General features: G+C 38.7%; 1 protein-coding gene across 1 annotated transcript; it reads right to left on the bottom strand.

The window, feature by feature from the left end:
* Positions 1-4,006: 4,006 nt before the first annotated feature.
* LOC132781044 (phospholipase A2 inhibitor gamma subunit B-like) lies at positions 4,007-12,663 on the bottom strand. The gene is made up of 6 exons (XM_060784970.2): positions 12,586-12,663; positions 11,731-11,826; positions 9,353-9,469; positions 8,628-8,780; positions 6,062-6,205; positions 4,007-4,314 (listed from the first exon to the last, which is right to left on the bottom strand). The coding sequence occupies exons 2-6, from the start codon at positions 11,777-11,779 to the stop codon at positions 4,172-4,174; spliced, it is 606 nt and encodes a 201-aa protein (XP_060640953.2). The 5' UTR covers positions 11,780-11,826; positions 12,586-12,663; the 3' UTR covers positions 4,007-4,171.
* Between the last annotated feature and the right edge of the window lie 314 nt (positions 12,664-12,977).

Below are 12,977 nucleotides of genomic sequence, written 5' to 3'. Positions count from 1 at the left end.
TGAAGTTCAACAGTGACAAATGCAAGATACTCCACTTTGGCAGGATTCAAAACAATCTTGACAGATTAGAGAAATGGGCCAAAGCTAAAAAAATGAAGTTCAACAGTGACAAATGCAAGATACTCCACTTTGGCCGGAAAAACGAAATGCAAAGATACAAAATGGGGGACGCCTGGCTCGAGAGCAGTACGTGTGAAAAAGATCTTGGAATCCTCGTGGACAACAAGTTAAACATGAGCCAACAATGTGATGTGGTGGCAAAAAAAGCCAATGGGATTTTGGCCTGCATCAATAGGAGCATAGTGTCTAGAGCTAGGGAAGTAATGCTACCCCTCTATTCCGCTTTGGTTAGACCACACCTGGAATATTGTGTCCAATTCTGGGCACCACAATTGAGGAGAGATATTGACAAGCTGGAATGTGTCCAGAGGAGGGCGACTAAAATGATCAAGGGTCTGGAGAACAAGCCCTATGAGGAGCGGCTTAAGGAGCTGGGCATGTTTAGCCTGAAGAAGAGAAGGCTGAGAAGAGATATGATAGCCATGTATAAATATGTGAGAGGAATCCACAGGGAGGAGGGAGCAAGCTTGTTTTCTGTTTCCTTGGAGACTAGGACGCGGAACAATGGCTTCAAACTACAAGAGAGGAGATTCCATCTGAACACGAGGAAGAACTTCCTGACTGTGAGAGCCGTTCAGCAGTGGAACTCTCTGCCCCGGAGTGTGGTGGAGGCTCCTTCTTTGGAAGCTTTTAAACAGAAGCTGGATGGCCATCTGTCAGGGGTTATTTGAATGCAAACATTCCTGCTTCTTGGCAGGGGGTTGGACTTGATGGCCCAGGAGCTCTCTTCCAACTCTTTGATTCTATGATTCTATGATTCTATGAATTGAATACAGAAAAGCTACCCAAAATTATGAATATGCTGTTGCCACCTAGGCCTGTAGGAAGTACAATAAGTCTAACTTTAGTTGCCCTAACAGTCTACTTGTCAATCAATTCATCTGTGTTTCTCCTAAATATCTAAATGGGAATGAAACAGAAACATGGGAATGGAAGAATAGCAAGATTACTGTTCCAGTTAATATTTTGTTACCAAATGTTCAATATTTATTCTCCTGGTCTCACCTTATTGTTTAACTTTGCCTATTCTAATAATTTTATTTACTTTGAAAAATGTTCCAGTTTTATTCAGTTGCACTTACCGTATATACTCAAGTATAAGCCGAGTTTTTCAGCCCTTTTCTTAGATTTAAACCACCACCACCACCCAGCTTATACTCGAGTCAAGGTTGTTATTTTGCTCTGTTGTTGTTGTTGTTGTTACACTTATTATTTTACTCTATTATTATTACAGTTTCATTATTTTACTCTATTACTATTACATTTCCATTATTTTACTCTATTATTATTTTATTACATTTATTATTTTACTCTCTATTATTATTGGAAGGATATGTAAGGACGTTTACATTGATGAAGGTTAGAATAATGGTTTAATCAGAATTGGACAGTCTTATCTTAAATGACAGTTTTATGAAAATAGTCAAAAACATTTAACCTACTGATGCTACTATTTTTATTTTGAAATTTACATTACATTTCTCACCCTCGACTTATACCTGATTCAATACATTGTCCCAGTTTTGTGGTAAAATTAGGTGCCTCAGCTTATATTTGGGTCAGTTTATACGTGAGTATATACAGTACTACTGTTATGGGTAAATAAAGTCACACTAACTGTGTCACTTGTTCCTCTTGAGTGGTGTTAAGTGAGGAGCAGGGAAGTAATTCCTTACTAATTTTCTTCTTGAAGAAAGTAATAAGTAATTTGAGCCATGTTTTTCACAATATAAGAACATCTTCGAAAGCCAGGCACTTTGCAAAGCCTATTCGCAATTCAGGACTTATTTCATGAAAAATTCACCAGGTCAGGAAACATCACTTTTTTGGCAAAGGAACAGCATTTTTGATTAATACAATAATATTATATATAATATACAGCATGTACACCAGCAACAACAATAAAATAAAAGTGTTGTGCAAATCATCCATGTGGGGTTTTTTTTTCTGCAGAAGACATTTCCAAGTATAGTATGTTATGCACCAGAAACAACTTTTTTTCTGGGCAGAAAAAAACTCTTTTCAGATTTTGTGCTGCAGTTTCAAAGATTTTTGTCCTCTAAGATTTTTCTCATTGGATTTTTCTTAACACTCAAAAAGCATGAATTTTGACCATTTTGACCATTTCAAAATATTATTTTAATCCCTAAAGTGTCTGTATTAAATTGTAGTTGGTGGATATGAGTTTAAATCCAATTGTTAATCTTAACTAAAGTCATTGCTTCAACAGCTGATTCAATGGGTGTTTTTAAGTGTATGAGAATGAGTCAGATCCTTTTCACTCAGGAAATAAATACATTCAGAGTCAAATGCCTACCTAAGTAGTAGCCTTATAACCTTTAAAAAGTGGTTATGGGAGCCCTAAAGAATTAATCTTTGGGAATAGGAAGGTAAAAGCTAAGTTCAAGACCAAATTTTCCACCACAATTATGTGAAGTGTTTCCTGGTAAGTATCTACTACCTGAGCCCAATACTAGATAGTGACTAATCCATTGAAAATTGCTATAACTTTGGACCAGTGGAATTTGAAGCTATCCAACAGTCTTAATGGATGTTGATACTGCTTGCTTTTGTCCCGTTGGGGTGTTTTAGATTCATGAGTGACTTTCACAGATTGTATTGGCATTGACTTGCGGCCAGAACTTCACATCTCTGTCCAAGATCTTTGCTGCTACGCACTCTTAATGATATCACTCCTTATCAATCCTTTACCTACCTAAGTGGTTTGTCTAGCAAGGATCAAGGGGTGCAAGATATACCGTAAGTAGCTATTGAAAAGCTTATTGAATATTTGCCATTTGTGCTGAAACAAAAAGACTTTTGTTCACGAGCTGAAGTGAACCCTCATCGCTGTTTCAACTGCCACGATTGTCCTACAGAACTTGCCTATGATTGTGGGATATTTGCCATTTGAACTGAAATAAAGGTTGAACTCAATCACTGTAAGACTACCATTACTGTTTTGTAGGACCTAAGAATGTTATTCGTTGCTTCTATCCATAATTCACCAGCAAGTGTTGTTCTCTCCCACCATTACATGAGTCCGTTTGGACAATCCTTTCATTATAATCTACCCATCTTACCTGTCTGAATGTATCTCCCTCTACATTCTGCCTCGTAGCTTAAGATCATCCGGGGAGGCCCTGCTCTCGATCCCACCAGCCTCACAAGTGCACTTGGTAGGGACGAAGGACAGGGTCTTCTCGGCAGTGGCCCCACACCTGTAGAACTTGCTCCCCAGAGAGATCAGGTCCTTTCTTTTAGGAAGAAGGTTAAATCATGGTTCTGGGACCAGGCCCTTGGACAGCAAGCATGCCAGCACCTTGAATGTTGAACCAGACTGAAATTGGCTATATGGTTGATGACAATGTTTTAAACATGTTTTTAACAATGTTTTATTTACTGTTTTAAACTGTTGCTATTTGTGTTTATATTTGTATAATATTGAGGCTTCTAATTGTGGCCAATTAGTAAGCCGCCCTGAGTCCCCCCTTGAGGGTTGAGAAGGGCAGGATAGAAATATTGGAAATAAATAAATAAATACCCAAGTTTGAAAGTTTGGAGTGCTAGAGTGTAACTGTTGGTGAACCGACTCCTCTGTCAATGCATGCTTGTTCATGCAGAGGTGTCTCTCCAGGCTACTCTAGCTACTTTGGTCTATGATTTCCCAGTGCGATACTAGACCAGGCACAAAGTGATCATTGGTGGCTCTAGTTCAGGTTTTATTCTAAACTTCTGAGCTATCCAAAGACCAAAATCTATTATGGAGATAGGGTTGAACAGCTTGGTCAGCTGATTTAAATTTCAGACCAAAACCTGGAGTGGATTCTTCCTTGAACTGAATCCCTGTCTTCTGCCATCATTCCATAACTACAAGAGACAGATATTTTCTTCATATTTCATGTTCTTTATTCTTTTCATTCGGAATTCATCCAAGACACACAGGAGTCTTGAGTTGCTTTGGGGAAAGTTAAATTATACAACACAATGTAAGTGGATGAAATGAAGGTACTTTCCAGAAGGAGGCCAGTGATGTTGAGTTGTCCACTTTTCAGGCCAGGCTGGAGGCCGGTGTGCACTTGGCCTTTGTGACGAGACTGTGCACCTCTTTCATTTCTGTTTCACCTGTTTTAATATTATCACAGACTGATTTGCTCACGCAGCCCTTCTGAAGAGTTCTGGCAACAAAAGTTCCTGAATAGGAAAAATTGCACAGGGTGGTTAAAAACAGCCACAGATTCTCACTCGCCTTCTATCCAAATTAAATAAGATCCAAAGAACACTCCCCATTTTTCTATCAGGAATGGATGAGCCAAATGGAGAGGTTGGTTGGCAAAATTTGTTTCAAGTCCTGGAGATTCCTCTGAGATATATATATATATATATATATATATATATATATATATATACACACACACACACACACACACACACACATGCACATACACACACACACAAATCTCTCTCTCTCTCTCTCACACACACACACACACACACACACACACACACACTATCCAGTCGTTCCATAAATGGGTTAAATATCCTATTTGTGAATGATACCAGTAAATATTTGTTCATGGACAGGCAAACCCATTCTACATACTATTTACACATTGTTCCTCAAGACAAATGAAAGGCAAGGAGAACTTTCTCCTCTGACTCTAGTTGCTTCCTTGAAAAGTGTCTCTAAAAGAATAGCTTTGAGTCCGTTTTGATACTCTTTCCAAACACAAATCTACTCTACTTATGCACCAAGAATGTCTAGTGTCCAAACTAGCTGTAATGCTGAGTAGTGTTTAATGTATTATAATACGTTTTTAATGGGTTTAACGGGTTATTCCAATGCTCCAGGTTGAATTTATTTTAGTGTTTATGCCTCTGAAACCATGCAGATGTATCGTGTACATTGAACTCCTCCTGAAATGGGAGATTTTAAAATGATTGTTTGTTTACTGATGGGTCTATGTTGTTGTTATTAGTATTTATTAGGGCTGTCCAACCACGGAAAAATTTGTTTCTAAACGCGATTCGTTTTTAGGGGTTTTTTGCGTTTTGTTATTTAAAAGAATTCTGAAATTTTTCTTTAAATTTTTTTGATATTTACGAAATTTCGGAAATTACGAAACAATTTCGAAACAATAACGAATCGATTCGTTAATGGCGGACGCGATTGCGCAATACGCTAAAAAAACCTCCAAATGGGACAGGGGGAACTTCTGAAGCTTCCCTCTCCCTCTGTTGTTGACTGTTGGTGTGATAATTTTTTTTTTCACTGATAAAACAAACAACAACCATAAAACTTGCACCAGACATAATAACGAAACAATTACGAAACAATTTCGAAACAATTTCGAAATAAATTTTAAAAAATCGTTTTGATTTTTAGTTGCTCCTGAATGGTTCAATATCGCTTCGTTATAAAAAAAAATAACGAATTAATAACGAATTACGAAATTAATGAACGAAACCACCCAGCCCTAGTATTTATGTGTTTAAGGTTTTAAATTGTTCATAGTATTTTTTAGTATTGTTAGCTGCTTTGAGTCTCTTTTAAGAGTAAAAGAAATGGGATAATGATGATATATCATACTAAGCCTGATGATCAATCAGGTCCTATGGACTTTACAGACCAAGAGATAGTATATATCATGTTGATGGAGATAGGTTGTAAGGATTGCAGCTGGAATGCAAGAGCTAAAATCATGGTGTGGCATGACACTTTGATTCCTCTCATCCTGTGCCTGGCCAAAATAGAAAAGGTGTAGCTGCACTGCATATAACTGTAATTGTATAATTGTAATTGTTTGTGCTGGCATTGAATTTTGCCATTACCTATGTGGAAACCGCTTTGAGTCCCCTTCAGGGTGAGAAAAGCAGTATACAAATACTGTAAATAATAAAATAAATAATTAATACATATAACCTATGAAATTAAAATTACCATAAGTAACAGTTACAGCCAAATCAAGACAGTTGTCTTCTGGTCCAACACACTCCACAATCTCATCCTCGTTGCAACTGCTGGGTGACACAGCATAGCAGGATGGACAATGCTTTCCATTGGTTTGGGTGATCAGTGGAGGAACTGTAAACAAATCAAGCAAAGCCTATTAACATGCAAGATAAAGGAATGATTGAGGACAATGCAAAAAAAAAAAAAAAAACAGAATAGAAAAGTCCTACAACCCACAGATTTTCTTAGAACTTTCCAGCCAGACATCAGATAACAACTACATGCAATTGTCAGGAAAGTAGTATGGGAATTTTATTCTGTGGAGTCACTGTTGTATCATTCCAAGTAAGGTAGGCTATATGAGAAAATAGTTTTATCTTCATGTCAGCCAATCTTTTTCACATTTCCTAAACGCAACAACACTTTGATTCTATGGATGTAGAACTTCAGTTATGCCATTCTCCACATGCAAGAATAAAGAATTTCAGGTGTGTTTCTCCCTTGTGAGTGAGACTACAAGACATTTTGATGTGTTTTCATGGCACCATGGGCCCATCCAGACAAGGCCCAAAATGCTCGATCCTGTGCACTTTTATTGGAGGCATCCAAATGACATCTCCGGTAAAATCGAACTAGTTCAAGACAAAGCAGGAAATTCCTGTTTTGTCCCCAATTAATGTGACAGCCGGAGAGGCCCAGATCTTTCATAAGATTCAGGTCTTTCAAGGTGTGAGCCCTGTGTGGATCGCATCACGGACCCAATCCACACTGCTGTCTTGGGATTTCTAGGATGCTAGAGCACAGAAAACCCAAGCCAGCATGCAACCTCTCCCACCCCCACCCCTGCAAAAAGCCTAAGAATTAAAAATTATTCACCTGGCACCATGAAACTGATGCCGGAGTTCTCCTGGAGCATAAAAAGGATGCATCAGGAGAAGGGGGCCAGGAGCAATCCCCCCCCCCCCAATAGCACATCATTTTTATGTACCAGGAAGACTCCTGCAGCAGTTTCATGGTGGCCAGGTGAATAATTTTTAATTCTTAGGCCTTTTCTGGAGGGTTTTGTTTGGTGTCTGGGTGCCCTGCCAGAAGGTCTAGCAGGACATCTAGACACTCCCCAAAAAAGTACAGGTTTTGTGGGGAGGTGTGCAGATTTTAACCTGCACCCAATTGGGTTTCTTAAACCCAATTGGATGTGGGTTAAAGATTTGTGTGGAACCCACCTATGTAACACAATTTTTGTTCCTAGGTTATTAATGTCATTTCATAATTAGTTCTATTATAAAAATATAGAAAATTTTTATTAAACTGCAAAAACTTTATTCCACATGTCAGCAACCATATAATGTCCATGAGGAATATCTGGAGCCTCTTGCAGCGCGGTTTGCCATAGGTTTTCCATGAATATCTCACTGAGTCTCAACTAATTCAACATATCTTCCGGGGAGGCCCTGCTCTCGATACTGCCCGTCACAAGCGCAATTGGTGAGGATGAGAAAGAGGGCCTTCTCAGTGATTGCCCCTTGGCTAGTGGACTCCCTACCTGGCGAGATTACATCAGCGCCCCCCCCCCCTCCTGTCCTTGAGAAAGATGCTACAAACTTGGCCGTGAGACCTTTGGGACAGTGCAATAAGGCAACAATAGGATCTGGTATGGCTGATCTGAGATGGCTTTAAACAATTGTTTTTAAAGTGGAGATAATTGATTTTAGTCTTTATGTATATTTATAGTTTATTTTATATATGTCATTTTATGTTATTGAATGTTTGCCGTATATATGTTGTGCTACAACCCTTCTCAGGGTGAGAAGGGTGGAATATAAATGTTTTAAATAAATAATAGTTTGCGGCAGCCACAAAAATGAGGTTTCTGGAGTATAACACAATTACTTCCTACGTAAGGAGTGCGCAGTTAAACAGGAAATAACACTTTTTTTCCCAAATTTTGTTAAATAATGTAATTGGCAACTTTTTTTGCAACAAGTTCCATAAAGAAAAACATGCAGAGAAAATATAGTCAGCCCTCCATACTTGCTGCAGTTAGTGACACAGAAAGGTAAGCATAGATTTGCATTAGAGAACCTAGGGATTCCTAGAGATATTTCTCTAGAAATAGCTAAGACCTCCAGCAAGACTGAAGAAAGTTGATCATAGTGTCATACTTGAGACATGCTTTAAGATATCAGAGGCTTTTAATAAATATCTCACTCCCCCCCCCCCCCTTCGCTCCCAAAAGGCCTCCTAATGACTCCATTGACAATTGAACATAAGAAATGCTTGGAAATCCACTTTTGTAGAACAGATTCAAATATTTGCCATTTAATATTTTAATAATCAACATTAAATATTAATAGTATTATTTGAAATGGATATATTAACTGAACATATTTAAATTGCCATTTTCATGTGAATTCAGTGAATAAACATGAATACAATGGACATGACATTGAAAAACAATTTAACTATCCACCCTTAGATGCATGTAAATGGCTATAAAAATATTGAAAAGTATATTATGATAAGTAAATACACATTAGAAAAAAGTAAACTTTACTTTGTGGCACTGCTGTTCGGCAGGCCTCTCCCACACAGCAAATAGTGTTTGATCGTATTTTCTTTCCTTGTCCAAAATTCATATAGGTTACCCCAACTTTACAGACACTGGAAGAACCACAACCTTTAGCAATGGTCTGAATTGTATCTCCAACTGCAGAAGTAAAATGAGAAAACGTTTGTTAGATTATATGTATACATGAAAAAAGGTAGGCTTGTCTCTGAAGGTAGATTTCAAGAAGCCATAATTGCATTAGCTAGTCTAATGTTCTCATATCTTTCCTCTAAAATAAGGATGGGAATATCAGGTCCTTTGGGTCAAATTTGGCCCATCTCAAATCTCACTTTGCCTCCAACCCAAATTTTAGCAGTCTTTATCATGGCTTAGCTGTAGCCTTTAACTTGATAAAAAATGTCAAGTTAAAGGCTACAGCTTAGAATTTGGTCCTGTCCTTTTGATTGTTGGCTCCACACATCACTTGGGCTAAAAAGAAATTCCCAAACTTGGATGATATCTTAGTGCCTTCAGGCTCACAATCTACATGGCACTTTGACTTTGTAAACACATCTCGTCAGGGAAAATGTCAACGATAATAAACACCATAACTATTTATTTGATGTTTGATGTATATCTTCCATCCAATGATGGCCTGCCTTATCCTGTCCAATGGGAGAGTCAAAAGCAAGTTATTTCACACATAGTTAGATGTGGTTCCTTTCACCAACCTAGTGTATTTTCAGTCACAGCGATGATGCAGGTATCATTGCCAGCACTACAAATCTGGAGGCCACCTGTGCAGCTGGTGCCAAGGCCTGTGCAGACTTCGCAGTACAATGCGTTGCCTGAAGAAGAAACAATAGAAAATATCACATAGTTGTTCTTAGGTGCCTTCATGTCAACTCTGACTTAGATAACCCTGTGATGAGATTTTTTTAGAGGAAGATTGCCACTGCCTCCCTGTTGTGCTGGGAGAGTATGACCAGCTGGAGGTCACCTAATGATTTTCTGTGACCCACTGGTCTTCTGCAGTGTTGCCCAGTGGGATAACCCATAGTTTCACCCCCAGTTGCTTGTTGCCTCCCCCAACAGACCTGCTAACAATGTCACATCTTTTCATGCATCCCAGCCAAGCTCTGCCTCTGCTTCCTCCTCAAATAGAAAGGAGAGGTAGGTACTAGGGTTCTTCTATTGCAAACATCTTAATGCTGCCTATGGCCAAATCTCCCAGCACCCATTGTGATGTCTCTCTCTATTCATGTCTCCTTTACTCTTGCTGAAATTAGTCTGTGCCAAAAAAAAGGGAAAGAGGAGGGAAAGAATGTAGAAATAATAATAATAATAATAATAATAATAATAATAATAAACTTTATTTATATGCTGCTCTGTCTCCCGAGGGGGACTCAGGGCGGTTTCCAAATAGCTTCACCAAAGCATACAGAGTAAACAGCATAACATAAAATTAACAAAACAACATAAGAATAAAATTATCACAATAAAACACATATATTAAAAATAATCCTGCCTGTTCAGAGCAAATAAAAGGCCAGGCTGAGGCTAGTGCAAACTCAAAATATGAGGGGACCGGGAATTAAGTACAGTGCTATAACAGGCTAACAGCAATAGCAGGTACGGATCTGTGGCTGCTTATTTCCAGGGCCTATTAGAGGAATGACTGGGGTAATAGGTAGGAAGTATAAGGCCATATTCAACAATATTTGGGGCTGGGCTAGAACTGGTCATTCTCAAAGGTTTGTTGAAACCACCAAGTCTTCAAGCTCTCACCAAAGGAGGGGAGAGATGGGACCTTTTTTATTTCGATCCCATCATCCTCTCCCTAGTAATTACAGTTACCTTCTGTAGTATGATCCACTCTTCCCACACCATCCCTTGCAAACCCTTTGTGATGCCCCTGGTTTTATGGTGTCCTAAGACAACACTCAGATTACTACATCATGCCAGAAAAGATCATACACCATTTCATTTGTCATCAAGAGGCATCTCCCAATTTTATCCATGCAGTATTTCATTCAGAATTTGGAAAGGCAACTTTTTTGGACATTTTCTGGTATAGGGCAGTCATCAAGAGAACTTGTATCACATGGCAAAACAATAGTAGCTGGTGTGTCCCACATCATTGAGGCAGCAATTCTATTCTGGGTTTTAGTCTTCACTTTAAGAGATTCATGTAAGATGCTGAACATGTTTGGGAAATAAGGCTCAGAACCTTGGATAGCACTTTAGAGCTCGGCTTAAAACCAATCCCAGGTTTGCCATCTCACTGACATGCTACTTTATCACACTAGAGTATGAATCCACTTTAAATCTGGTTTCTGCCCCCTGCAGAATTCTGGGGTTTGTAGTTTAGGGAGCTTCACCAAACTACAAACCCCAGAATTCTGCAGGAGGCAGAAACCAGATTTAAGCTGGATTCATTCTCTAGTGTTACGAAGTAGATGGAGGCAACCACCTGTCATTATGTGAAAATGAATACATGGAAGAAGCAGCATGTTGGGGAAGAATAAAGTCCTAGAAAGAATCCTGTTTGATGACCAGCCATGAAATAATAACAGATAAAGAATACCGAATTAAACAACAGCGATGTTATTTCATCTAACACTTATCTCTAATCTGTGCCAAAACTAGAAAGAGGCAGTGCGGGTATTTCACCCCACTATCTGCCAGTTGACACCCTGTTTACAGTCACTAGTCTTAGTTGATCATCAGAGACTCCAAAATTAAGTGCATAGTAGGCAAAATTAAATAAATGAATAAATAAATATTTTTGCCAAAAGGTAAAGGGAAGAAAAATCCTACTAGCTCCAAGGTCAATCAGCAATGCTCACACTGCTGTTAAGGTGGGAGTGTGGGTTGGAAGAAGTAAAAAAGGGAAGTGAAGGGGCATTTGGGATTTAAATAACCACTAGCCACCCACACTTCACCACATACAGTATCGCAGTGCCTGGCACCTTGATGCAATACTTCTTGGCCTCTCTGATATAGAGGCCATCAAAGATGGCCCTTTCCTACAACACTGTGTGCTACATATTGTATTGACCTACATATGTAGGTCATATTCCTCTATCAGATACAAAACCCTTTTTACCTGAAGTAGCAAGAAAAAGGCAGACAAGGACTCCCAGAAGAATCTGCATGATGACAATGGTGAATTCAAAAGGATAGCTTCAGAAGCAAACTGTATCTGTAATGCAAATCAACATAATTTAATAAAAATCTATTGATAGAATTGAAGGAAATTGATTCTAAACAGGTCAATCAAAGAGTGGAAGTTGATGACTTCTGCATCACTCAGTCCTGTCTCAGTTTTAGCCTGCTCCTTAAAGAAGATATCAAAATACTAAACCCTATTTTGGTTATTCTGGAATATATTCCACATGCCAAAAGTGAACATTACTGATTTGCCTTGGATTCCAGACATGTCTTTCTCATGAATTCATAAACCAATGTATATCAATCAATCTGCCCTTGCTGAAACTAGCCCTAGTACTGCTGTATCAGATGCAGGCATTTTGCCTGCATCTGTGGCAAGCATCCTCAGAGGTTGTGACCTCACAACCTCTCAGGATGTTTGCCACAGATGCAGGCGAAACATCAGGAAAGCATTCTTCTAGAACATGGCCATATAGCCCGAAAAACCAACGGGAACCCAATTGCAGAATTGTGTTTAATGGCATAGCCAGTCGTGAAACACTGACAGGGAAAGCAAGGGTCACATAACACCATCCACATGATATTCCATTTGCAGAATTTTATGCTAAGCTGGGCCAACAGCCATCATGGAGCATTTGTTATCATCCCAAAAGGAGTATATTTTCTGATTGGAAAAGGCATCTAAATGTTAAGAGCTTTCTCCCAGCACCCTTCTATCAAGAAATCCTGTTCTACCTATGGTACAGAAAAACAGGAGACATTGCAAATAAATGGATAATGGGAAACTTACCAAAAGTTCTCAGCCCGAAACTAAGATGACATAAACCTAACAGAAACCTTTTAATGTGCTCTCTCAGTTTCTTTGACTCACATGTCCTTCTTTATTTATATAGAAATCTGAGCACATATTTCATAAGCTCAAAGGTTGCCTCACCCCTTACACAACTTTACTTACATGTAAACATCCATTTCTCTTTTTGAAATGCTGTGACTGAACCACTGAGTTGTCCCAATCCCACCTGCTTACTCAAAAGTAGGTGACATTCTAAGAGTAACTTACTTTTTAAACACCTATTCTCTTCTACAATTTATTAAAGATAAAATAAAAATATTTATAGCACTAGCAAATATTTATACTTTAAGCCAAGCATGGGCAAACGAAGACCCAGGGTCAGGAAGTGG

Source organism: Anolis sagrei, chromosome X (assembly GCF_037176765.1).
Source record: "Anolis sagrei isolate rAnoSag1 chromosome X, rAnoSag1.mat, whole genome shotgun sequence".
NCBI lineage: Eukaryota > Metazoa > Chordata > Lepidosauria > Squamata > Dactyloidae > Anolis > Anolis sagrei.
The sequence above is the reverse complement of the archived record's forward strand: the minus strand, read 5'-3'. Positions and strand labels throughout refer to the sequence as shown.

What these genes read in the sequence shown, in the direction of transcription:
- LOC132781044 (XM_060784970.2), bottom strand. Translation starts at nt 11,779, where the DNA reads ATGCAGATTCTTCTGGGAGTCCTTGTCTGCCTTTTTCTTGCTACTTCA. An exon ending in TGTGACTGAAAATACACTAG is followed by an intron (nt 8,781 to 9,352) that starts GTTGGTGAAAGG and finishes TTACTTCTGCAG; the next exon opens with TTGGAGATACAATTCAGACC. An exon ending in CCGAACAGCAGTGCCACAAA is followed by an intron (nt 6,206 to 8,627) that starts GTAAAGTTTACT and finishes ATTTGTTTACAG; the next exon opens with TTCCTCCACTGATCACCCAA.